Raw genomic sequence first — 26,623 nt, forward strand, 5'->3', positions numbered from 1 at the left:
GCAGCCCTTGGCTTTCAGCCACAAACCTAGGCCCAACTTTCTGAGAGCATGTTAGGTGCCAGGTGCTGGGGATGCTGCAGCGACCAGAGCTGACAGTTCATCCCTCCTAGAGCTCCTAGTCTAGTGGAGGAAACAGACGCCGGTCAGATGATCACCCAGATGTTTAGTTGTGCTTGTGATGGGTGGGGCCAGCAGTAGCAGCCAAGAAGTAAACGGGCAGATGACTGGGGAAGAGGGTGCCAGGCAGACCACTCATGGCCTGTGGTATCCCTGAGGCTAGAGATTGCCTGGCCGATAGAGACTGTGACAGGTTAGGATGGAGCAGTGTCCACCTGTCTGAAGGGGAGAGAAATAGGACTTTCCCTTCAATGCTCCCCACCCCCACCCACAGTCCATCTCAACCCTCCCTCTTGGCTTAGGGGAACTGCCTATGGGTGAGGATTTATGAGACCGGGTTTGAGTCCCGGCTCTGCTACCAATACCTAGATGACCTTGGCAAGCTCTTCCGCTCCCTGGTCCTTGTTCCTGTTTATACCAGGAGGGTAGGGAGAACTGTAACAGGCCTTCCAACTGACAGCTGCCTTTCCTGCTCCCCAGGTATGTGTCAGAGCTGACACTCGTTCGGGTGAAGGTGGCAGAGGCTGGCCACTACACCATGCGGGCCTTCCATGAGGACGCTGAGGTCCAGCTCTCCTTCCAGCTACAGATCAATGGTGATGAGCACGCCCCTCCCCATGTCCCTTCTGCTTCCCCTCCCTGCTCCCATTCCCTCTCCCTTCCTGCACTGTCCACCCACTCTTAGGAGGGTGGGAGAGGGACCCTGGAACTCAGGAGATGAATTCTAAGCCACTGACCCACTGCTGTGTGAACCTGGCCTCTGGGCCTCAGTTTCCCCAGCTGTATAAGGAGGCCACTGGGCTAGATCGGTGTTTCCAAAACTTCAGGCGCTTAGGTACCAAGGCCATGATGTTTCCTTCTTACATTCCACTTATACTGTACTATTAACTCAGTAGGTATTTACTGAGCAACTACCATATGCCTGTCTGGTCAAGGTTCTTGAACTTCCCTCCCTGCCTTTGTGCAGCTTGCATCCGAGTAGGGGAAGACAAACACTAACAGTAGGGAGGCAAACTCCAGCAAATTACATAGGTTAGAAGGTAACTAACACTGTGGGAGAGGAAAAACAGGGGCCGGGTAGGGAAGATTGAGAGTGGGGCACAAAGTAATGGTGAGAGTTGCACATTTGATACAGTGATCAGAGCTGAGGAAGTGACATTTGCATGAAGACTTGAAGAAGGTGAGGACATTAGCTCAATGGATATTTGAGGAAAGGGTACCTCAGGCAGTGCAAAGGCCAGAGCAGTCGCTGAAAGGCCTGTGTGGTGGGAACAGGACTGGTGAGGAGAGAGGTGGGAGATGAAGTCGGAATGGGGATAGGGCAGTGGGGGCTGGGAGAATGGCAAATCGAATAGGCCTTTGCGGGCCTGCTGCAGACTTTGGCTTTTACTATGACTGAAATGAAGAGCCATGGCAGGGTTTTGAGCAGAGGAATGACATAATAATGACTTAATGTTTTGTCAATTAACTTTCTAAAAATAAATTTATTTTGAAAGACAAAATGTAACCTTTCTATTGTAGGTGGAAAATTGGCATCATATATCATAAATATAAAGCAACCCCTAAAATAAACTCAGAGAAGATTAAACAATGCTATTAAATGCTGGCTTCATGAGCTTGGTGGCCCAGAGCTCTGAGCTTGAGGCCTAGGCTCCCTTTGTTAAAAGGGAAGATTAGCAAGTCTCAGAGAGGTGTTAAAGACAGACTAGCACCCTGCTGAGGCGTCCCCTTTGAAGTACCCAGAAGCAAACCCATTGATTTTCACACTGATTCCTGGTATTTAATGTTCACCTGCAGTCTACATCCCTCCTCCCACAAGAGGGACTCTGAGTCAGGTCCTCCCCGAGGACCTGTCCTGTTAGCTGTCCTGACTCTCCCGCCTCCTGACCCAGTGCCCTCTCCATGCAGTCCCTGTCCGCGTGCTGGAGCTAAGTGAGAGCCACCCAGACAGTGGGGAACAGACAGTCCGCTGTCGTGGCCGGGGCATGCCCCAGCCGAACATCATCTGGTCTGCCTGCAGAGACCTCAAAAGGTGAGCAGACCCGGGCCTCAGTCGCCCAGGGTCCCCCAGCTGGCTAGAAAAAACTCGTGAAGGTTATCTAGTCCCGCCCATTCTTCATGGCATATTGTTACAGGCATAGCGTTGCATCGTAGGAGGCCAGGTCACCACCTCCTTGGTCCTACTCTGTATGACCTAAGTGATCGCTTTTCCTTACCTTTACCCCTGGGCAGTTTGGCCTAGCAAAGTGCGGGGTCTGAGCCCCAGAGACCTCACCGGCCCTGTAGATCAGTTCTGCACTCCTGGCCAGGCTGATTCTAATGTAGTGGACAGAGGCAGGATTCAGTGCAGGTTCTGCCTCTACCCCATACACTGTGTGACCCCGAGGGTCAAGTAAGAATGGATTTTGCAATCAGCACTGTCAGTTCTGGGCTGGGAGCACCCCCTGCTGACCAGTAGAGGGAGCACAGGAGGAGCCCGCTCGGAACCAGGCAGTGGGACAGAGGAACTGGACACGTCCTGCCTCCTTCCACCAGTTTCTCCTTAGTTTCCCTGTCTGCAAGGGGAAGGGGCTGGCAGGCAACCCTACTGGCTCTCCTGGCAGGTGTCCACGCGAGCTGCCGCCCATGCTGCTGGGGAACAGTTCTGAAGAGGAGAGCCAGCTGGAGACGAACGTGACGTACTGGGAGGAGGAGCAGGAGTTTGAGGTGGTGAGCACACTGCGTCTGCAGCACGTGGATCGGCCACTGTCGGTGCGCTGCACGCTGCGCAACGCTGTGGGCCAGGACATGCAGGAGGTCATCGTGGTGCCACACTGTGAGTCCCCAGCCTCGGTGGCCCCTGATGATTCCAACCCCTACCTTAACTCTGCCTAATTGGTGCTGTGCCCATGTACCCACAGCAGCCAAAGGAGTTAGCATGCCCAGGGGCAAACAGGAGCATCGTGAAACCCTGCCGTGTACATGCATAGGGACATGTTCCAGCATACACAATATGGGTACACATGCGTACAAACACAAGTCTATAAACCATGGATATGAATAGCACTATGCCCTTCAGTGTGGTGTACATATACTTTATGTATGTCATAAGCCATGTAATGTGCATGCCTGTTCCTTGAACACAGGTGCAAATCCTCTGTGTGTAGATATGTAAATCGTGTACTGAAGAATGCCCAATCCCCAGTCACTCCTGTAAAGCTAGAGTGTATGTGTATAAGCATACACGTGTGCACTATGCATGTCCATGTGTGTAAACCCACCACATGTTCGTAAGCCATGTACATGAGCGTGCCTAATCCCCAGACATCTGTTTAAACCCACAGTGTATGTCTGTATGCATGTACCTGTGGGTACACAATTCCTATATATGTGTACAAGCAATGCGTGTACAATTCCTTTGCATGCATGCAAACTGGCATAGTGCATGTCTGTAAGCATATAATTGGAGCACACCTTTCTAGGAAAGTGTACAAGCATAATTCCCGTATACATATGCCTGCTGTACAATGTACCTCTGTTAGCAGGTACACATACATGTGTAATTTCTGCACATATGAACAATGCCTACTAGTGTCTTGATGCTTTTGTGTATTTACCTGCCCCTCCTTATGCATACATGCACCTGTATGCATGTGCTTCATTTATTCATATTTCTTCTTCATTCAGTAAATATGAGGACCCAACTTCTCATTGAAGTATAAAGGTCAAAGGGTTCAACCCTGCCTGGACCTCCCAGTACCCATAGTCCAGAGAGAGAAGGCAGACAAGGAACTTGGCAATTTCCCCCAGGATCACCACATTAGGGGCAAAGCCTAGAGGGAGAAGGGGTCCCATGCCCAGCTATGGGATCCAGGAAAGTATTCTAGAAAAGGGACCTTTAGGTCAAAACCTAAAAAATGACTAGGAGTTAGCCTGGTGTGGAATGGTGTCCCAGTCAGAGGGAATGGCCTGTGTAAAAGCCCAGAGGCAAAATGAGTTCCTAGAAATGAAAGGAATTCAACTCAATCTGGCTGGAGGATCGAGTGTGTGGATACTTAGGGGCTGGAAGGGCGGCAGATAAAGGGGAAGGAAGTGCTGTGGGATGGAGCTACAGGGGTCGGCAGATCTAGAGCAGGCAGGGCTCCAAAGGCCATGCGAGGCATTTTGGTTTCTGTGTATGCAGGTCCTTGGGCGTGTTCCTGCACGTGCCTGTCTAGGGCTGCCTCCTGTCCCCTGCCCTGTGGTGGATGGGTGGGCTTCTTTCATCCCCTCATTTCACCTATGCTTCCACACATGCATACACATTCTCTGAGCAAGTATGTATCTGGGCAGACAGTGTGGACAGCCTGAGTGGAAGACCAACTCTGAGCCAAGGCAGATGTGACACTTTTGTGTGACTAAAGCCTGAGCGGGAAGCTGAGCACCAGCCCACAGGGCCTGGGACGGCTGCAAGAGGGCTCCTTCATGCCTCCAGCGATGGTTGCCTAGAAGATGCAGGCTTCCTTCCCAGGACCGAGATGTGTGATGAGTGGGAGGAGGGAGGAGAAGAGGGATGTTGGTCTGGGGCCCTGAGGAGGAAGGCATGGAGAGAATGGATAAGGGTGAGAGATGAAGTTGGAGCGGGAAGAGGTAGAGTCATGAAGCCTCTGCCTTATGTGCCATTTTAGGATTTTGGCCTTTTTCCTTTACTGATAACATGGTGAAGCATCCAAATTTTGTTTGTTTGTTTGTTTTTGAGACAGAGTCTCACTCTGTTGCCCAGGCTGAAGTGCAGTGGTGCGATCTCGGCTCACTGCAAGCTCCACCCCCAGGTTCAAACAATTCTCCTGCTTCAGCCTCCTGAATAGCTGGGATTACAGGAGTCCACCACCATGCCCAGCTATTTTTTGCATTTTTAGTAAAGACGGTGTTTCACCATATTGGCCAGGCTGGTCCTGACTTCGTGATCCACCCTCCTAGGACTCCCAAAGTGCTGGGATTACAGGCATGAGCCACTGCGCCCAGCCTGCATCCAAATATTTTAAGCATAAGAATGGCATTCACTTAGTAATTCAACAAATAGTACCAGGTACCTACCATGTGCCAGGTGTGGTTTTAGGGACTGAGGTTATAGCAATGGATGGGGAGGAGGAGGTGGGACAGGACTCCCTGGGGAGCAAAGAAGCACAGATTGGGGACAGAAGAGGAGGGAATAAGTTCCACGGTACATCATGGGTGGCCAGTGGGGCAGGGTAGGGGAGAGGCGGATCTGGCAGGGGTGGATGGGTAGAGTGGGAAGCACAGCAAAGAGGCCGAGGCCTTGAGGGTGGAGGAGACTCGAGGCTTGTAAGGGCCAGTGTGAGCCCCACTTTGTAACTACCGTCACCACCCCAACCCCAACTGGGCCCTTTGGGTGGAGTGGAGAGGAGGCAGCCTCCATGCTGAGGTCTGGATTCATCAGCCTGGGGGGTCTCAGCCATTGCTCCGTCAGTGGCCACTCACTCCGTCCACCGGCCACTCGGTCAGGCATAGAGTCTGACCAAGCTGTAGCAGCCCCAGCAAGGGTGTGGACTCAGAGGAGAGGTAAGCCGAAACCCAGCCCTCAGGGGCTCCAGGGCTAATGGGAGGTCCAGGCAATGGACTGGAATGCAGAACAGGATTTGTAGCCCGTCTAGAGTTCTGGCAGCAAGGCCAGACTGACTGGCAGTGCTGAAGGGATGTGGAGGCCAGCAGTGATCTGAGTGGGGGTAGTTACTGAGGGGATGGGGTATTTACAGGACAGTCTGAACGTGCAGCCTAGAGCGAGAGGCTGAGGGTCTGACACCGCAGGCTAATGGGGAGGTGGGTGCTTCTATTCTGGACAGGATGTGTACGGAGGGATCTGTGATGCCAGAGATGGGGTCAGGGGAGGGCAGCTGCCCAGTTTGCTCATGGCCTGCTCTCATCTCTGCCTCCAGCTTTGCCCTTCAAGGCGGTGGTGATCTCAGCCATCCTGGCCCTGGTGGTCCTCACCATCATCTCCCTTATCATCCTCATCATGCTTTGGCAGAAGGTAAGCCCCTCCCTGGCCTAATGGGTGAAGACTGGCACATCACTATTTTGCATGAATTCCACCCCTCTACCCTCCTTGAATGCTGCGTGATCTGGCCACACGCAGGGCTCAGCATGGAACTCAGGTGGGAACTTATGTAGGGTGATGCTGGCTGTCCGAGCTTCCTCTACCCCCAGCAGTCTGGGCCAACCTGAGCCGGGCCTAAGCTATCCAGGATTCTCTTCCCCTACTGTGTCACTAAGTCCCCGGGTCCTGCTGAGGCACCATGCCTCTCATCCTAGCCATGGAGCATGGGACCTTTGTGGTGGACTGCATGGGCTCCAGGATTTTTCCAGCTCTCACCCATGGAGACCCCGTGATTCTACTGAAATGCATTCTGATCGCGTTAGTCTGTAATTTCAGTGTTCTACTCTGAGATTTCACCATTCTGTGATTCCAACATTTTAAGCTTCCTGAATCAGGATTGCAGCACCTCATGATCCCATCATTCTAAAATTCCAGCCCTGTGGTTCCAACACCCTAAGATGTCAACATTCTAAGCTTACATCTTTCTGACTCACCCAGCATGGGGAGGGCATCCGCATCCAGCCGAGTGCCCTACCTGGTGTCACTTTCTGGGGTCACCTGCTCCACCACTTCCATCTGAGGAGCATCTAAGGCTGGGAGAGAAGCTGGAGAGGAGGTTCTCATGAGCCAGGCCCTCAGCTGCCAGTTGCTCCTCAGTCTGCCAAGTTCTGAAGCCTCCTCTGGGACCCCTTGGTCCCTGTTCCCTCCGAGCCCATGAAGACCTTGGCTCAGTTGAGCACTTGCTGTGTGATTTCAAATATTCCCCTGCTCCTCTCTGGGCCTCAGGGTCCCCTGCCCCTCTCTGGGCCTCAGGGTCCCCTGCCCCATGTGTCCTAGATGGATGGACCTAATGGGCCTCAAGGCCCAAGGCCCCCTCTGATAACTAATTCCTGGGGTTGGGCCTCCAGAAGCCACGTTACGAGATCCGATGGAAGGTGATTGAGTCTGTGAGCTCTGATGGCCATGAGTACATCTACGTGGACCCCATGCAGCTGCCCTATGACTCCACGTGGGAGCTGCCGCGGGACCAGCTTGTGCTGGGTCAGTCCTGGGAGGCCTCAGGTGGCAGTGTGGGGACTCAAGATGGGTGGGAAGACTCTCTGAGGTCTGGTCCCAGCCTTGTCATGACTAGCTATGAGACCTAGGGCTGGTGTCTTGCCTTCTCTGGTCCTCTGTCTCCTGCTATGTATAGTGAGGACAAGACAATCCCCCAGGAACTGCCTAGCATTGAGATTCTATGATCCTGTGACCCCGTGAGACGGGGCCCCTATGTGACAAAAGTGGAAGAATTGAGGACAGGCTGAGTGGCAGGCCGGGTCTGGCTGGGGAAGCTGAGGGGGTACAGAGGAGCGTGCTTCCTTGGGGAGGGAAGAAACTTTCCAGAGATTAAAGATGGGGCAGAAAGCAGGCAGGACTTAGATGAGATGCCAGGAAAGACAGGGAGGCATTGTGGTTGCAGGAGTGTGTTTAGGGAATACCCTGAGTCCAAGGTGGTTTAAGTAATGTCTAGGTTGACCTAAGAGAGTGGCTCTCTCCCCTCACTGGGCAGGAAGGGTGGCAGCAGGGCCGGGGGTCGGGGGGAAGGGGGCAGCGGAGGGAGTGGTGCAGCTTCCTGGTAGGCCAGGAGCTGAGGGATCATCTCTGCACCAGGACGCACCCTCGGCTCTGGGGCCTTTGGGCAGGTGGTGGAGGCCACGGCTCATGGCCTGAGCCATTCTCAGGCCACGATGAAAGTGGCCGTCAAGATGCTTAAATGTGAGTAGTCCTTGGAGCCCTCCACATCTGGGCCTTCACCTCTCCCTGCCCCTCCCCACACACTTAGCCTCTCCCAGGGTGGCCTGATGCTGATTAGCAGGCACAAGAGGGGCCGTCACACTGCAGCAGGCGCTGCTCCCGAGTCTGGTTTGGGAAAGAGGGTTCCTCACCCTGGCCTCCTTGGCCTGCCTCCCCCTACCCTGGCCTCTTCCCCTCCTCACAGTGTGGGTGCTCACCCCCCGCCAGGCTGCATGAGTCTTGCAGCACAGGGCGGGGCAGAAGAGTCAGAATAGGCTCCTGTGATGGGGCCTCCGTGGAGCCTCCATAACTGGGCCTGCCCTGGGGCCCCCATTTTCCTCAGCCACAGCCCGCAGCAGTGAGAAACAAGCCCTCATGTCGGAGCTGAAGATCATGAGTCACCTTGGGCCCCACCTGAACGTGGTCAACCTGTTGGGGGCCTGCACCAAAGGAGGTACCGAACCCACTGCCCCAGAGGACTCAGGGAAAGTGCCCACCACCAAGGCCAGGCCCCGCCTACCGCCTCCTCAGGCCTCACTCAACAGCACACTCCTGCTGGAGGGTCCGTGCCCCCCGACTCCAGTGCCCCCACTGCACGGTCCCAGAGGGCGGTGGGGTTTAGAAACTCACAACGTCACAACACCTTCTCGCCTGAACGATTAGTCGGGTCACCAGTCCCAGCAGCTTCCAGACCATGGTGTTGGCTGATGCTTTTATTTTTACAACACATTTTGAAAACCAATAAATAACAGCTCACATGACATTAAGATGCGTTATACGCCCACCATTGGAGACCACCAGCTAGCTAATTGGGAGCTACCTTTATTTGATCATAGAAGAAAGTCTCTGTGGCCAACTGTGTTTATTTGAAGCTCTGATTGCCAGTTAGGCTGAAAAAAAAATGTTATCACCGTTTGCAGCTGTTTATTGTGAGATCTGGGATTTTCCTCAGCATTATGCAACCAAAACAAAATACAGAAGTATGTTGGGTACATAGACTTATTCACGTCCGCAATGATCACTCATTTCAAAATTTTTGTTCGCGTAGATATCTTCAAGTTCTCACTGACTGACTTCAAGTAAATGCATTGTAGTTGAATTTAACTACTAAAGTGATTATTGTAAACAGTGGCCTTTATCTGCTTTCTATACTGGGCTCCAAAGTAAGCTTTAGTTTGAAAACATATCAATAAGAGCCAACACTGCGGGGTTGCCACGTGCCCAGCCAATAAAGACGTCATCTCATTAATCCTCATGGCAGCGCTTTGTGGTGGGTTTAATTACCCCACTTAACAGCTGGGGAAGGTAAGGCTCAGGGAGACTCAGTACCTTGCTCTCTGCCACAGAGGCAGGAAAAGAACCCAGATTTGCAAGGCACTGAAGCCTCCTAGCCGTCATGCCAAAGTGTCTCTCCCACATCCAGCCCCTGATTAGCCTCGTGGCCTTGAGGAGACGCCCGAGGCCTCCGTAGGGACTGTCCCTGAGCCTGTCCCTCCGCAGGACCCATCTATATCATCACTGAGTACTGCCGCTACGGAGACCTGGTGGACTACCTGCACCGCAACAAGCACACTTTCCTGCAGCACCATTCCGACAAGCGCCGCCCGCCCAGCGCGGAGCTCTACAGCAATGCGCTGCCCGTTGGGCTCCCCCTGCCCAGGTACCAGGAGGGAGGCCAGGGACTGAATCTTTGGGATACCCTGAGGAGCACCGCTCCTTCCCCTCCCTTTGTCCGGGAGGAGAAGCTGAGGCTGTGACAGGGCAGGGAACAGAATCACTCCTGGAGCTAGGGCTGTTCTACAAGGTGGCCCACCCCAGATGAGGGAATAACAGTGATGCCAGGCCCTGTGCTGCTAAGCCCTCTACACATGTGACATGCCATCCCTGTGTCGTGGGTGTTTGCCCTTCAGTCCCGGGCACGCAGTGATGGAGGAAGGGACAGAGGCTGTGGTGAGACGAGAGCCAAGCTCCCAGTTTGCGCAGCGGTGCTCCAGACTGTGTTCCTGTCTACAGCCTCTACACACCAGCCTCCACACTGCCCCTTAGGGAGCTCAACTCCTTTCTTCATCTTTTCCAAAAAGAACATTTCTTAGTTCTTTTGCTGATTACAAAAACAAAGACAAGAGTAGCTTCAGAAAAGCGTGAAAGACCGTAAAACTCACTCCTGCCCTCTCCAATGTTTTGATCAATTTCCTTCCCATCTTTTTCCTGCCCGTAGAGACATGTGTGTAGAGCCCCACAGCCCTTTGGGGAGCTGATGCTACAGGCATAGGTATCGGGGTGACTCCTGGCTGCCCACGCTGGGTTGCAGCCAGGCACTCCTATGGCCAGGTAGCCCTGGGGAGGCCACAGGAAGGCGCCTCTGTACACACCCATCTTGTGACCTTTGCCTTGGGGCGCTGTCATCGCCTCTGGGTGTGAGCTCTGTGGGTTCTAACTGTCATTTTGGCAGCCTCAGTGCCCAGCTTGGCCCAGCAGGTTGGTTGAAACGGGTCGATCCATGGGCATTCCTATTGGGATAGCCTGAAGGATGAGTGAGTGTGTGAGAGAAGAAATTCATGAGTGGCAAGGGGCAGGAGGGGAGGGGAAGGCAAAGCCTCCAGGCTCTTCTGTGATGCTCCTTTACCCCCAGCCATGTGTCCCTGACTGGGGAGAGCGACGGTGGCTACATGGACATGAGCAAGGACGAGTCGGTGGACTACGTGCCCATGCTGGACATGAAAGGAGACGTCAAATATGCCGACATCGAGTCCTCCAACTACATGGCCCCCTACGATAACTACGTTCCCTCTGGTGGGTGGACACAGTACCCCACACCCACGCAGGCTGATGCTCTTCACATGCCCAGCCTTGCCAAAAACCCTGGGAAGAAGGGAGTCTCGTGCCCATTTCATAGATGTGGAAATTGAGGCTAGCCACCTGGCAAAAACTGCTCTGTAGTGGACCGCTGTTTATGGGTCCAGAAACATGCATGGAACCCACAGGGAGGGCTGGGCGCGGTGGCTCAAGCCTGTAATCCCAGCACTTTGGGAGGCCGAGATGGGCGGATCACGAGGTCAGGAGATCGAGACCATCCTGGCTAACCCGTCTCTACTAAGAAATACAAAAAATAGCCGGGTGAGGTGGCAGCGCCTGTAGTCCCAGCTACTCGGGAGGCTGAGGCCGGAGAATGGCGTGAACCCGGGAGGCGGAGCTTGCAGTGAGCTGAGATCCGGCCACTGCACTCCAGCGTGGGCTACAGAGTGAGACTCCGTCTCAAAAAAAAAAAAAAAAAAAAGAACCCACAGGGAGGGAGAGAGCAGGAATGTGGGAGGACCTGGCCTTTTGTAGTGCTAGGGAAAGTGATCTACTCAGCTTCGGCCCCAGGCTGGTCTAGTGTCCCTGAGAGGCAGGCAGGCAAGGGTTGGGCAAAAGTGGCCCAAGAGCTAATGCCAAAAGTGTTTCTGGCCAATGAGGGCACTGATAAAGCAGGAGAACTTTGAGTTCGATATTAAGAAATCATTCTCCTTTTAGGGGAGACCTAGGTGATGAGTAGCCACCTGTCTTGGACATTCAGTCTCCCAGGAGCCAAAGGGCAGGGGTCCTGTGGGCCAAAAGGAGACATAAGATAGCAGGTGACCCTCTGCTTCTCCTCCAGCCCCTGAGAGGACCTGTCGGGCAACTTTAATCAATGAGTCTCCGGTGCTAAGCTACATGGACCTTGTGGGCTTCAGCTACCAGGTGGCCAATGGCATGGAGTTCCTGGCCTCCAAGAACGTACGTGTGGTTGTGGTAGAGCACAGTGGAGGCTGTGGGGAGGTGGGTCAGCCAGTCAGCCAGCATCCTCCAAGAGCACCCGCACACCAGGATGGCCTCTCGCATGTGGGCAGTGTTGCATTTTCCCAAAGCCCTTGACATGGAGGTTCTTTCCCCACAATTGCCCCTAAGGCCTCAGCTCCCCTCTCCCCAAACCCAGTGCGTCCACCGAGACCTGGCGGCCAGGAACGTGCTCATCTGCGAGGGCAAGCTGGTCAAGATCTGTGACTTTGGCCTGGCTCGAGACATCATGCGGGACTCAAATTACATCTCCAAAGGCAGTGTGAGTACCTTCCCTGGCCCTTGTGGGGCTGTCACCGTGTGTCTGTGACCGCAGGAACAGTTTCCCTCCTGACCATTGTGGCTGCAGATCATAGGATATCTGTGTGGGGCTCCTCGTGGCCTGCCCTGACAGCGGTGGTGGGCTGTGCCTGCCCAGCTATGTGTGCAGGGACAGGAAGGGGAGCCGCCCAGGAGAGCATGGAGCAAGTATAGCAGTGGGGAGGGCTGGCTGTAATGGGTCCAGGGTGGGGGAGGGGGGAACAGGCCGAATGTGTTGTTCCAGCAGTGGTGGGCAGAGGAAGGAGCCCAGGTGACAAGGCAAGAAAGATGAGCAGGTCACACGCAGTAGCTGGGATTGGTCTGGTTAAAACATGATCCTTCTGCCTGTCTCTCATCTCCCCACTTTTCAGCAAACCCCAGATGGAGGGATGCTAGGCCCAGAGATCAAATGTAGCCAGGATGAGAGCTTGGGGGGTGCCTTGACAAGTCCCTGGCTCCCCCACTTCACTACTCAGACCCTGGAGATTTTCCCCAGGGACAGGGGCTGCCTTGTCCCCAGCTAGTGAGAAAAGAAACAGCCTCTGGTCCTCTGGCCAGCACTGGGATGGACATGGGAACTGTGACCAGGGCCCTCACAGGGAATGGGAGGGAGAAGTGATTGTGGGTGGGAACTGCCAGGTACCCTTCTCCTGTCCCAGGTGCAGAGTGGGGCTGAGGTCCTTCCCTGCACTCAGCACCTATCCTGACCTCCCTACAGACCTTTTTGCCTTTGAAGTGGATGGCTCCAGAGAGCATCTTCAACAGCCTCTACACCACCCTGAGCGACGTGTGGTCCTTCGGCATCCTGCTCTGGGAGATCTTCACTTTGGGTACGCTTGCTTCTTCCTCCAGGCCTCAGCATCCTGGCCTGGGGTCTACCTCCAGCAATCACGCCTCTGGCCTGGTGGGGCTATGGGACAAGCCCTGATACAGGGATCCTGGTTCAGGTCCCAGCTCTGCTACCTTCTCCCTGCTGTGTGATGTTAGCAAATTCTTTGCCCTCTCTGGGTCTCTTTAGCTCCCTGTGTGAGTATTGACGGGTTTGAACAGTGACATCAGAAAGCCTGCTTGGCTCTCACATTCTGGCTGTCTATCCTGGGGAGGGTTGCGGTCTCTGTCCAGAGCCCATGAAGGAGCCCACAGTTCCAAATGCCAGGGCCACTGCCCCCTCCCCCGTACCAGGGCCAGCATGGCTCTCCTTGTCCTGTAGAAGAGGGTGCCCTGCCACTTTTCCAGCCCTGAGCCTGTGTGTCTCTTGTCTATGCTCCCCAACAGGTGGCACCCCTTACCCAGAGCTGCCCATGAATGAGCAGTTCTACAATGCCATCAAACGGGGTTACCGCATGGCCCAGCCTGCCCATGCCTCCGACGAGATGTGAGTGGAGCTTCATGCATTTGGGAGGATTTTGTGCTGCAAACAATAGATATCCAACTCTACTGGCTTAAACCAAAGATGAGAGATTTGTTAGCTCAGAGATCTAGAAAGCCTTGGTGTAACTGGATCCAGCCGTGCAAAGGATGGCATCAGGAACCTCTTGTTCTAGCCCTGAGCTCTGCTTTGCTCTGTGTGGCCTCATTTTCAGGCCAGCATTGCTCAAATGGCTACCAGCAGTGCCAGCCTCATGTCCTACTGCTTGCTGCATAGTGTCAGCAAAAGTCCCAGAGCTGACCTTCAAGGGCTCAGGTGGGGTCACATGCCATCAAGAACCGACCGCAGAAGCTGCAGGACTGAAAACGATTGGCCAAGTTTGGGTCCTGTGCTCACCCAGGCATAGTCAACCTGTGGAACCATGTGGAATGGGGGCTCTGAGAGGGCCTCCCAAGGGAATATCCAGAGGCAGGACCTCTGGATACACCCAGCCACCACTTCCCCCCAGCTCCTTTCCATGGCTCACCTTGTTCTGAGAGGCAGCAGCCTCCCACTCCCCCAGCCCTGCCTTGTCCCCTGAACCCTGGGCCAGAGACCCTGACCCTTCTCCTCGTCCCCAGCTATGAGATCATGCAGAAGTGCTGGGAAGAGAAGTTTGAGATTCGGCCCCCTTTCTCCCAGCTGGTGCTGCTTCTCGAGAGACTGTTGGGCGAAGGTTACAAAAAGGTATGTTGAGGCAGGGTAGGGGTGGAGCACAGAGAGCTCTGGTGTAGAAGTCAGACACCAAGTACAAGGCTCTGTGTGATGGGCTGGCATTTAGGGGACCACCCTTTGTCCTCTCTGGGCCTCAGTTTCCCTGCTGGTTCTAGGAGGGGATGGGCTGGCGCTATGAGTTTATTTTAGCAGCACAGAGCTCCATGGAAGCTGATCGATTAGATGCAGGGAGGGGGCCTAGAGCCCTGTCTGTCCTGCTGCCTCCCTCGGGCCTTTGCATCCATACCAAACCATGGGGCTCCTTCAGAAGTGTGAATAACCCCAGGTTACATGATCATGAACCACCTGACCACTTGGATCCTGTCATAGGATCGTCTCTCCAAGGCCCAAAGAGCCAACAGGGCCCTGAAACCCTGCCCCGTCCAACAACAGGGCTCCGAGTGAGGAGGAAATACACATCGCCTTTGACACAGAGGCAGCTCCTTCCTTGGGTCCATTTCTCACCCCCACTGCGCCCCGGGGATGGTCCCAGGGACCTGGGAGATGGAGTAAGGTCATCACCACTTCACAGCCAAGGAAACTGAGGCCCTGCGGAAGGAGGCTGAGGCAGCATGAGAGCCTGTGCCTGTCTGCTCTGAAGTCGGGGAAGAGTTAGAGTCCTGGGTGCAGTTCTGATAACTGCCCCTCCCTGGGTGGTCCTGAGCTCACCATGCCTTGTAAGATTCTATGTGAGATGGGAGGTCAGCTCAGCCGTGTGGCTTGGGCAAATCCCTTTCCCCTCTGAGCAGCGGGGAGCTTATTTATGCAAAGGGGGATGGGCCAGGTTAGAAGATCCCTGAAGGCAACTGTGGCCTGACCATCCCTGTTTCTTTGGTTCTCCCTGCCCTGGGAGCAGAAGTACCAGCAGGTGGATGAGGAGTTTCTGAGGAGTGACCACCCAGCCATCCTTCGGTCCCAGGCCCGCTTGCCCGGGTTCCATGGCCTCCGATCTCCCCTGGACAGCAGCTCCGTCCTCTACACTGCCGTGCAGCCCAATGAGGGTGACAACGACTATATCATCCCCCTGCCTGACCCCAAACCCGAGGTTGCTGACGAAGGCCCACTGGAGGGTTCCCCCAGCCTAGCCAGGTAACCACTGTGGCCTGGGGCCAAGGATATCGCGTGTGTGTGTGTGTGTGTGTGTGTGTGTGTGTGTGTGTGTGTTTGTGTGTGTGTGTGTTTGCCTGCATGCGTGCTGTCAGGCTTGCCTCAGAGGTAAGTTACCTAGGGTAAGTACTTATCCCTAACAACAAATAGAAGAGAGAATGGAACTCATTTGAACTTTGATGCCCTGAGGTGGAAAGGGCAGGTTAGTAAAAACAAAAGTATGGGCTGGGAATTATTTGCAAGGTAGCTATTTCCTTTAAGGGAGCCCCCAGAGGTTATCTATACTCTCTCATCTCTAGGTCCTGTCCTAGCCCCAAGGAGAAGAAGCAAACCTACTTAGCATCCCCAGCACCCCAGTTGTTACTCATGGCCAGCCAGAGGCCTATGTTCCGTTCTTCAGCACCATGCCCTGGGGCTGGAGAGAGCCTCCAGGGTTGCAGGAGTCAGAGGCCCCTACAGGAATTCAGGACAGAATTCAGATTGGGAAGGAGATTGTGGCTTTCTTTTGCCTTGGGAAGTGGTGAAGTTACAGCTCAGCGGGGGCTTTCTAGGAGGACCCTGCTGTTGTGGGGACTTGATGTCCACACAGGATCTCCCCTTAACTGGAGAGAAGGGCTCCTCATGAGGCCATGCCCACCTCCAAAGCAAGATCCAGCCCAAGGTGAAGTGGCTGGAGCCCCAGGCTGGGGTACTGTCCCAACTCTGCCACTAGCCGCTATGAGACCTGGGAAGGCTTTTCCTCTGAGAGCCTCAGTTTCTCCATATGTGCCGGGAGTGCACACAGGCCTTAGAAGGCTCCCAAAGGCCCTCATTGCTCTAACTGTTGAAGAGACGAACCATCCAAGAGTTCCAGTGGATGGCGCAGAGGAGTGAAGTGCAGCTCTCCCACAGCTTGAGGTGTGAAAGCAGAGGAGTGAAGTGCAGCTCTCCCATAGCTTGAGGTGTGAATGCTCGCCTTGTTTTGTGCCCTCAGACAAGCTGCTTCACTGTGTAAACATTGGTGTCCTCTTCTTCTTCTTTTTTTTTTTTTGAGATGGAGTTGCACTCTTCTTGCCCAGGCTGGAGTGCAGTGGTGCGATCTCGGCTCACCGCAACCTCCGCCCCCCGGTTCAAGCAGTTCTCCTGCCTCAGCCTCTCGAGTAGCTAGAATTACAGGCATGCAGCACCACACCCAGCTAATTTTGTATTTTTAGTAGAGACGGGGTTTCTCCGTGTTGAGGCTGGTCTCGAACCCCTGACCTCAGGTGATCTACCCGCCTCGGCCTCCCAAAGTGCTGGGATTACAGGCGTGAGCCACCGCACTCGGCCGGTGTCCTCTTCTATAAAATATGAACAGTAAAAGTACTTCTATTAGGCGGTCATTGCAAGGATTAAATGAGATAGCATACACCTTTAGGGGTGCAGAGGAGGCAGATGCTGGTGGGTGAGAAATGAGCTTTGGAGCCAGCCAACCCTGCTCCGAAGTTCCAGCTCCTGCACTTCCCTGCTGTGTGAAGTGGGGCAGTGACATAACCTCTCTGAGCCACACTTTCCTCACGGTGCAGGCCTTGCGTAGTTTTCACAAGAGTTAAATGAGCCAGAGTGTGTGAAGCCCATGGTGCAGGGGCAGACACACCGAAGGCTCTTCATGACTGCTGCTGTAATCCTCCTGAGCTCCTTCCTAGCCTGTCACTCACTGCCTCCTTCCTCTAGCTCCACCCTGAATGAAGTCAACACCTCCTCGACCATCTCCTGTGACAGCCCTCTGGAGCCCCAGGAGGAACCAGAGCCAGAGCCCCAGCTTGAGCGCCAGGTGGAACCAGAGCCAGAGCTGGAACAGCTGCCGGATTCAGGGTGCCCCGCGCCTCGAGCGGAAGCAGAGGACAGCTTCCTGTAGGGGGCTGGCCCCCACCCTGCCCTGCCCAAAGCTTCCCCTCTGCCAGCACCCAGCACCTCCTGGCCTGGCCGGGCCTCCTGTCAGCCAGGCTGCCCTTATCAGCTGTCCCCTTCTGGAAGCTTTCTGCTCCTGACGTGTTGTGCCCCAAACCCTGGGGCTGGCTTAGGAGGCAAGAAAACTGCAGGGGCCACGACCAGCCCTGTGCCTCCAGGGAGGCTAACTGACTCTGAGCCAGGGTTCCGCCCAGGGGACTCCGTTTTCCCATATGTAAGATGGTAAAGTTGGGCTTGATGCCCAGAATCTAGGATTCTCTCCCTGGCTGATAGGTAGGGAGGTCGAATCCCTCCCTGGAAAGATTCTTGGGGTTATTGAGGTGGTAAATTAACTTTTTTCTGTTCAGCCAGCTACCCCTCAAGGAATCATAGCTCTCTCCTCGCACTTTTATCCACCCAGGAGCTAGGGAAGGGACCCTAGCATCCCTAGCTGCTGCCTGAGCTGGGGCCTAGCCTTGGGCAGTGTTGCCTTATCCAGAAGAAAGCCAGTCTCCTCCCTATGATGCCAGTCCCTGCTTTCCCTGGCCCAAGCTGGTCTGGGGCCATTAGGCAGCCTAATTAATGCTGGAGGCTGAGCCAAGTACAGGACACCCCCAGCCTGCAGCCCCTGCCCAGGGCACTTGGAGCACATGTGTCCATAGCAAGTGCCCGTGTCCCTGTCCTTCAGGCCCATCAGTCCTGGAGCTTTTTCTTTATCACCCTCAGTCTTAATCCATCCACCAGAGTCTGGAAGGCCAGACGGGCCCCGCATCTGTGATGAGAATGTAAATGTGCCAGTGTGGAGTGGCCACATGTGTGTTCCAATATATGGCCCTGGCTCTGCACTGGATCTGCTATGAGACTTTGGAGGAATCCCTCACCCTCTCTGGGCCTCAGTTTTCCCCTTGAAAAAATGAACAAGTCGGACTTATTAACTCCAAGTGCCTTGCCAGCACTAACATTCTAGAATATTCCAGGTGGTTGCACATTTGTCCAGATGAAGCAAGGTCATATACCCTAAACTTCCATCCTGGGGGGTCAGCTGGGCTCCTGGGAGATTCCAGATCACACATCACACTCTGGGGACACAGGAACCATGCCCCTTCCCCAGGCCTCCAGCAAGTCTCAAGAACGCAGCTGTCCAGGCCTTGACTTAAGAGTGACAGCCGGTGTCTTGGAAAGCCCCCAGCAGCTGCCCCAGGGACATGGGAAGACCACGGGACCTCTTTCACTACCCCCGATGACCTCTGAGGGTATCCCGGGCAAAAGAGACAGAGGGCAAATGAGATCACCTCCTGCAGCCCACCACTCCAGCACCTGCGCCGAGGTCTGCGTCAGTTATGTCTTGTAAAGGACAAGAAGCTTCAGATGGGTACTCCAAGAAGGATGTGAGAGGTGGGCGCTTTGGAGGTTTCCTCCTCAACCACCAGCTGCCCCATCCCTGAGGCAGCACTCCGTGGGGGTATGGTTTTGTCACTGCCCAGACCTAGCAGTGACATCTCATTATCCCCAGCCCAGTGAGCATTGGAGGTGCCAGGGGAGTCAGGGTTGTAGCCAAGACGTCCCAGCACGGGGAGGGTTGGGAAGGGGGTGCAGGAAGGGCACCAGCCCTGCATTGCAGGTTGGCACCTTACTTCCCTGAGATCCCCAAAGTTGGTCCAAGGAGGGAGAGTGGGCTCTCAATACGGTACCAAAGATATAATCACCTAGGTTTACAAATATTTTTAGGACTCACGTTAACTCACATTTATACAGCAGAAGTGCTATTTTGTATGCTGTTAAGTTTTTCTATCTGTGTACTTTTTTTAAGGGAAAGATTTTAATATTAAACCTGGTGCTTCTCACTCACAGACTTTGTAGTGTCTCTTGGGTTTGGGTTCCTGTCCGTGGGGAGTGTGGAGTGGGGCACATGGGGCTCAACCAGACGCAGATCCCCAGACAGATCCCTTCAGCTCTGAGTCTCATTTCATTCATCTGTTAAGTGGGGATTTTCACTCTCCCACCCCTCTCCAGAAGCTGGGTGGCCTAGACCTTGGGCTTGGTTTCCCAAGGTGGAAAGCGAACAGGCTTTTCTGGCTCCGCAGAGCCTGGCCTTGAGTCGGGCAGGAGGGTGTGGGGCTGCGGGGCTGCTCCCAGGCTCTGGTGCTGAGGCGCCCCACTGCCCCCACCATGTGCTTTGGCTTTGGCTATCAGCTGGGACACCCTCCCCTCCACTCCGCCCACAGGCCCGGATTGAGGCCAGTGTGCTCCGTGACAGGCAGCTGCTAGAGCCCAGATTCCAGGTCCAGGTGAGTCATGGTCAGGCCCCAGGTAGGAGAAGGGCAGACAGAGTGTCCAAAAGCGTGAGAGCATGAAGTGAGGAGAAGGCGGAGAAGAGAGAAGAGGAAGAGGAAGAGAGGAAGCGGAGAACTGCAGCCAGGGTAAGGACAGGGGAGGGAAGAGGGTGGTGACCAGGCTGTGGCTTTGAGGGCAGAGGGTATCCACCTGCAGGACCCAGACTCCTCATGGCTGCAGCAGCTCAGGGACTGTGGGGCCCGCATGAGTCATAGGCTCTCCTGCCGAGCCTGTGGGACCCCGGCCTGTGGGACCCTGACAGGAACACAGGGCCGGGGCAATAGGGCTACTGGGGGCAGGGGGCAGAGTGCAAGGGGTCTCGGGCCCAGGCAGGGATTTGTGGCCCTCCCACCGGGGCCCAGAGTCTTGTACTTGGCTCACTTGAGGTGGACTGGGTGTCAGCCTGAGGTCCATCACTGTGTGTCCTTAGCTCCTCCCTTGATCCCTCTGAGCTGGGGAAAGGGCATCTCCATTAGAGCGGTGGGGGGAAGGACCTCATTTTGGAACCACAGGCCTCCCTGGACTGCCTCTAGGAGTCTGGGGCTGTGGCTTCAAGTGGGGAAAGGAATGAAGCCATGGGACAGTTCTGACTCACAGGCCCAGCCGCCAACTCAGGGGCAGCTGAGCCACACCAGGGAAAATACCTGATGGCTATAAGTGTTGGCCATGCAAAGCCCACCGTCCCAGGGGTCCTGGCTTCAGAAAACACCCAGTGCCTGTGACTTCTCTTCTAGCTGTGGCAGGAGTTGAATGAGGTGATACCCAGATCTGCCCTGTAAAGAAAATAGCCCACATTCCAGACAGGGATTATCTTTGCTGATACAAAAGCCTCTATCTGGAGGTCAGAAGATCTCAGCTCCCTGTGTCTCAGGCCTGCTCTTTATGGGAACTTGAGTGGATTACACCACATCAGGCTTCAATTTCCCCAGGGCTAAATGGAGCTAGATGCCACACTAAGACAAAGGATGATAAAAATCTGGCTACTACTATCCAACAGTTATTACGCCCCAGGGCTATCTGGTTGCTTCACACACATTTGCACATTTTACCTTCCCATCAACCCAGTGACCTGAGTCCTACTATTATCCCATGTTACAGATAAGACACCAGTCCAAGCTGTTGCTGTTTTGTTTCGTTTTGTTTTTGTTTTTCTAGTTAAAGAAGTTTATTCAAGGGCAAAGTGTGAGGGTAGTCATCAGGAAACAGGAAAACCAGAGAATGGTGATCAGTGCTTCCCTGTGTGTGGCAAGGTGAGGATGGTTTATATAGCCAAACACAGGAGCAGGCAACACAATTACATTTTCCACACACAGGTTAACGTAGAGATACAAGATTGGACTGGCTACTATTGACTACACTTTAAGGGGGCTGCTTAACACTCATGTGTAAAGAGGTAAAGATCGTCAGCGTGTCATTTAGTCCAGGTTTGAATAAAGAATGGGGAGCCTGGTTAAAGTATAACATTCTCAACACAAAAGCCAGGAGGCAATGGTCAGAGAGCAGTCCTGTGACGTGACTCCATTTCCAGGGCTTAACTTTTCCCATTGGCAGAATCAACTGGGGAGGTCCTGAAATTTTATTTTATTTTCACAATTTTGATTTGCATGCAAATCAAATCAAATGTGCATTCAGGGAGGTTTTGAAGTGACTTGCCCAAGATCATCTGGTCGGTGTGGCAGGGATGGGGGAGGAGCCCAGGTCAGACTGACTCCCAAGTCAGCACTCAGGGAGGTAGAGGGCCCACCCAAGGTTGCAGAGCCGGGAACTGAGGAAGCCTGCGACAGAACTCCTGTCTTCTATCTCCAGACCTTCTGCTGCTGTGTTTCCCCAAGAGAAAGGATAGGAAAGGGATGGATGAGAAAGGAGAGCTAACATCATCCGAAAGCCAGAGAAAAATAACAACAACTAATTTGTGGGAGGGCTTGGGCCTCTCAGGCTCCTGTGCAGAGGGCAGGCAGGGTCTGGGGTAACCACAGGTCAGCCCCTGCTGGGCTCCTGCCTCCCCATCTCTCCCCTCAGGCGGGCCCAGGGAAGACGGGTGAGCTGGGATTTTCCTCCCAGACAGATGAGCCACTTGGACTGCACAATTCTTCCGCCACCCCACTCACGGCCGGGGTTCTTGTTCCTGGAAAAAGAGGGAAAGACTCAAAAGAGCTATTTCTGCCGGGGCCCTGACCTGCCGCTGAGGAGGGCCTCACAGCTCCCATTCAAGTCCCTTCTTTGAATTAGGGCACCGTCTCTAACAGGCCCCTCTTATTTTAGTTATAATGTTCGGTTTTACAATTAAAATTTATTTTTATTGAGCCTCAGGATATTTCCTTCTGTCTTTGAATATGCCTTTTGTTTCTAATTTGTGCAACCATAAGTTCACGTGAACCTCATGGATGCTGGCTTAGGCAAGTGGCTTCTATGTAATTAGCGGTGATTCCATCTTAATAAAGCCCTGTGATCTGACAAAAAAAAAAAAAACCAAAAAACTTGATACAAGTATTTATGTCATATATGCCTGTATTTAAAAATCCATTACCAAAATACATAATATAGAAAGAGGAGGTCTTTGTGTATTTTTATATGTTAAATGCAGTAACACTTGAAGTCTTTATTCTCTTTATTCAGCAACTCTGTGTGTACAAATTTATCTTGTTGAAATTCTGCCTCTCACTATAGTTTAGTTATATTTTTCAAAGTTTTTTTCTTTGTATCATACTAATATTTGTATCTGTACCTATCTACATAGAATATAACTATAATCTTCAACAAAACTCCCACTACCATTGTGCAACTTTTTGTTTTTCACTTAACAGTACATCATGGGCATACTCACAGGTCCATGGGAAATACAGATATTAATTCATTCATTTTGAGAGATGCACATAGTTTAAAAGCAAGCCTGTGCCAGACATTATTTAACTAATGTTAGAAATGCAAAATGCTTGTTCCCCAGTGCCACAAAGAAATAGCACTCGAATATAAATTTAATTTCCTCAGCAAGGCAATTTTTACTTTCTGCAGAAAGGGTGCTCCTGGCAGATGGAACAATGGTGGGAGCACACCTGGACAGGGGAAGGGAAGCGGTTCTTGTTCCTGACACAGGTAGCCTCTACTGCTGCGTTGTTCCCCTATTGGCTACGGTTGGACCACATAGTCTAAGCTAATTCCGATTGGCTATTTGAAAAAAGGAGCAGGAGTACAAGCTGGAGTGCCGGGGTGAGTAGTTTAGTGGGAAGGGTGGATGCAGAACAGGTGGCTCGGGATGAGTCGGGACGGAGCAGGTGACTCAGGTCAAAGCAGGTGACCAGGGGAACAGATGTGAACTACTGATTAGGACAGTGGGAAAGTTGTTTACCGAAACTAGAAGAAGGGGGCGAAGAGATGCAGGCAGTTAAACTTTAAAATGGAGAATCAAAGAATAAGAGCTGAACATACTGACATACTGATTCTTTGAAGAGAAACTTGGGGTTCACTGTATTTTTAACACCAATCTCCTACTGAGGGGCATTTGGACTATTTCCCATTTTTTAGAGTTATAAGTTATGCTACAATGGCTATTATATATAAAATATATTTGTTTTTGCATATTTAAGTATTTGTTTCCATAGCATAAATTCCTAGACACTGAGTTGTTGAGTAAAGAGAATAAACATTTAAAATGTTACTGAAGTCTAAAAATTCCCTTTAAAATACATGTCATAGTGCTCTGGGTGGCTAAGAAAATCAAACACAAACAACAGAAACAACGTTATTTAATTCTAGCTAAGTGCTCTGGACTGGTGGAGGAAATATGGAGCCTCTTTGGTTTATTGAGAGAAGTCATAAGTGGGTGACAGAAAAGAGTTGAAGACAGAAATGTGCCAAGTTGAAACATTCTCCTTGGCATAACCAGAACCACCAAGAGGGCTTGGCAAGGCAGGAAGCTTCCCACAGTGCAATTCAGTGCTGCTGCAGCTCTACTAAGCCATCACCCCACGTCTAGACAGGGCATCCCACCCATCGGGAAACCCAGCCTTCCCTCGCCACCCTGCTCTGCCCCAGTCCCTCATGGTGAGTGGTGTGCTACTATCAGTGGTCCCATCTGATCCTCACAATTAGCCTGTGAGAGGAGCCTCCAGATGACGAAGTTGAGGCTCAGAGCCATCAAGTGACTTGGCTACAGTCACCACAGGGAGGCTCTTGCCTGCCAGCCTCCCTGCTGCTACCTTCCCCGGGGGTGTCTAGGTCCAGTTCCAGATCTCAGAGTGGCCAGCAGGCTGAGCCCTGGGGTCAGGGGCCAACTGCCCACACAGAATGTGGCTTCTGGGATTTCCTGGGGGGGCTCCTCCTTGGGATGGGGTTCTGGGGCCACTCTGGGCCATGAGAGTTTCCCACAGCTCAGAAGAAAATCTGCCATGGCTGTGTAGGGGTCTGGCGAGGGGCCGTTGGCCTGGGGCAGGGAACTGGGGACATCACAGAAGCCAAACTGTCTCCCTGTACCACCCCCTCCCAGCTGGCTCTTCCCTCACCCACATGTTCTTGGCATACGGGTCTGCCCTCTCCAGCAGCTCCCACCCCCCACCCACTCAGGGCTCCTCTCCTTCTCCTGCCGGGCTTCACAGCCGGCTGCCCTTGCCCAACTCCCCTTTGCAGATCCACAGTCTCTGGTTTTAGATTTTGTGGGTCTTCACTGCAGGAACTAGAAAAGTCACAAACATGGGGAAGTAACACAGTTTCTGGAAAATCACAGAATTCTAAGTCCTTGTTTCCCCCTCTGAAGAGACAAGAGGGAAGCTGCCACATCCGAAAATTTTTCTTCTTCATTCTTGATCTTCCTGAAGCATAGTGATGGTCTTGGTGCTCCCTCACTCAAACATCTTCAGTGGCTCCCCACGGCCCAACAAAGTTGAGACTCCTTCATGGAATCTTTAAGGTCCTCCCTGATCTGATTCCAACCTCTCCTACTGCCTCTCCCACATCTGCCCTCCAAGACCCATCCACCCTGGTGGGCCACTAGCTTCCTGACCTTTGCACCCTTTTTTGGTGCTGCCATCACCACCTAGAATGCCTAGTCTTTTACAGCTGAAGGTCAAAGTCTTGCTTAAGTTTCTAGCCTAGCAAAAGCTACTTTCTCCAAGAAGCTTTCCTGATTCCTGAGCTGAAAGTGGTTTCTCTTTGCATTCCTTCCTCTGTGCCTCTTATGGGCCCTCACATCTGTTCCGCATTCTTTGCCTCCCATACCCTTGCACTCTTATGCCTCCAGGCCTTTACTGTGCTGTTTCTCCTTCTTGGAACATTCCTTCCTCCTCCCTCTATCTCTCCCCCAACTCCTCACCCTTCTCACTCCCTCTCAGCTCAGTTAGGGCCTTCCTCGACTCTTCTCTCCTGTGGTCCCAGGACATCTTGCAACTCCCCCTGTGGCCTGGTTCCTCTCCTGACTCTGGCAATAGGCTGTGAGCTGCAGAGGGGAGGGACCACACCCAACCTGTTCACCACCATGTCCCCAGGGCCAGGGACAGTGATTGAGAAATATCTGTTGCATGCCCTTCACCTGCATCATTGTCTCACTGGATCTGAGTCAATAGCCCCTTCTCCACTTCACATATGAAGAAACAAGGCCTTGAGAGGCCAGGGACCTGGCTGTGGTTAGGAGTGGGGAATGAATTCCTGGTCTATCTGGCTCCAAAGCCTAGGCTGTTCCCCTTTACCCTCGATCTTCCTGAGAGCCCCCGCTATTGATGAAGGTCAGCGGTTGAACATGTGGGCTCTGGCTCTGGGTTCCTGGGTTCAAAACCCAGCTCTGCCACTTAGTGTAACTCTGGGCAGGTCACTTACCATCTTTGAGCCTGTCTTTCTTCATCTGTAACATGGAGTAATTACAGCTTTCCCCTAAGGTGGCTGGAAGGATCAGTGAGGTGATCTGTGCAAACAGCTCAGTCCACAGACTGGCATGAAGAGTGAGCTCAATGGACAGGATGACCCAGAACAGTCCTTCTTCATGCCCCTGTGTTAATGCAATTATTAATAGCACCCCTTCCAGTCTCAAAGGTTCCAAATTGGATGATAAATCATGTTAATGTCCATAGATGTCAGGTATTATCAGCTGCACTGTATAATACCACTTAGCTACTTGCCTTACCTCCCACCCAGGCGGTGAGGTCCCTGCATGCAGGAAAGTGCTCTGAGCCTTGGCCTTCCTGGGCCCAGAACAAGGCCTGACACATGAAGCATTTGCTGAATGAATTGCTTTTGGAGGGTGGAGAGCTTCTACTTGCTCTTCATATATTCATTCATTCAGTGGATTGTTTACACGTTTCTTCATGCGTCTAGCATTGACTGAGCACTCATCTGCCAGTCAGGGCCAGGTGTGGAGGGCATAAAGAAGACCAGAAGGGTGACTGGCCCTACCAGGAAACTCCTGCTGCAGAACGAGGGGGTCAGAATGACATCACACCAATAACCACTCTCATAACTGTGCTTGTGTTGACAGTGAGAAGTACCAGGAAGCTCAGGGAGCCACAAGAGACGATAAGACAGGCACTCAGTCCGGCAAAGGGAGGCACCAGGTGGAAGCGGAAGTATGTGGAACAGGAAGAAAGAGTGTGGGGGTGTATGCAGGAGCTGCAGGAGCTGCAGGAGCTGCAAGTGTTCCGTACAGCACGGAGGGTGGATGGAGAGAGAAGAGGCCGAGATCAGATGGCAAAGGCCCCTGTAAGCCCTGCTAGAGGGGATGGCCTCGATCTGCTCTGTGGAGCTGGAATAGTAATGGGAGCAAATACCACATAGTACTCCAATTTAGACACTAGAGCTCAATTCTCAGGTCTAGAAATAGGTGTGGTCAAACCTTTTCGGTCTGGGATCAAAGAGGAACCAGCTGCCAAACTGCCATTATTCTGTCTGAGTCCCTGGCTCCTAGCCTGGGCCCACTCCACTCTCTGGTGGGGAACCTCCTGGGTACCAGGTCATGGGCTGCAGCTGGGGTTGACTAGGCAGGAGGGTGGGGGCTAAGCTGTCCTTGACCTGGGGTCTGGAGGTTCCTGGGTCCATGAGTCAGGCAGGGAGATGAAGACTAGGCCTTCAGTATGTGAAGGGTGACATGG

At 53.1% G+C, this 26,623-nt stretch overlaps 2 protein-coding genes across 4 annotated transcripts in view; both read left to right on the top strand.

Moving 5' to 3' along the window:
• Positions 1-19,067, top strand: part of PDGFRB (platelet-derived growth factor receptor, beta polypeptide) — a 42,245-nt gene extending 23,178 nt beyond the window's left edge. For all 3 annotated transcript variants that reach the window (XM_011985365.1, XM_011985368.1, XM_011985367.1), the window contains exons 8-23: positions 598-713; positions 2,026-2,149; positions 2,721-2,932; positions 6,033-6,127; positions 7,102-7,234; positions 7,844-7,948; positions 8,310-8,420; positions 9,467-9,626; positions 10,599-10,759; positions 11,604-11,722; positions 11,922-12,044; positions 12,801-12,912; positions 13,358-13,457; positions 14,072-14,177; positions 15,061-15,293; positions 17,004-19,067. In XM_011985365.1, coding sequence (XP_011840755.1) covers positions 598-713; positions 2,026-2,149; positions 2,721-2,932; positions 6,033-6,127; positions 7,102-7,234; positions 7,844-7,948; positions 8,310-8,420; positions 9,467-9,626; positions 10,599-10,759; positions 11,604-11,722; positions 11,922-12,044; positions 12,801-12,912; positions 13,358-13,457; positions 14,072-14,177; positions 15,061-15,293; positions 17,004-17,187 — 2,194 coding nt within the window. In that variant the 3' untranslated portion in view covers positions 17,188-19,067. The remainder of the gene's footprint in view (positions 1-597; positions 714-2,025; positions 2,150-2,720; positions 2,933-6,032; positions 6,128-7,101; positions 7,235-7,843; positions 7,949-8,309; positions 8,421-9,466; positions 9,627-10,598; positions 10,760-11,603; positions 11,723-11,921; positions 12,045-12,800; positions 12,913-13,357; positions 13,458-14,071; positions 14,178-15,060; positions 15,294-17,003) is intronic.
• Positions 19,068-19,535: 468 nt separating this feature from the next.
• CSF1R (colony stimulating factor 1 receptor) overlaps positions 19,536-26,623 on the top strand; it is a 62,579-nt gene continuing 55,491 nt past the window's right edge. Inside the window, exon 1 of the mRNA XM_011985370.1 lies at positions 19,536-19,639. The gene's annotated coding sequence lies outside the window, so the exon portion shown is untranslated. The remainder of the gene's footprint in view (positions 19,640-26,623) is intronic.

This window comes from Mandrillus leucophaeus, unplaced genomic scaffold (assembly GCF_000951045.1).
Source record: "Mandrillus leucophaeus isolate KB7577 unplaced genomic scaffold, Mleu.le_1.0 Scaffold282, whole genome shotgun sequence".
In the NCBI taxonomy this organism is placed as follows: domain Eukaryota; kingdom Metazoa; phylum Chordata; class Mammalia; order Primates; family Cercopithecidae; genus Mandrillus; species Mandrillus leucophaeus.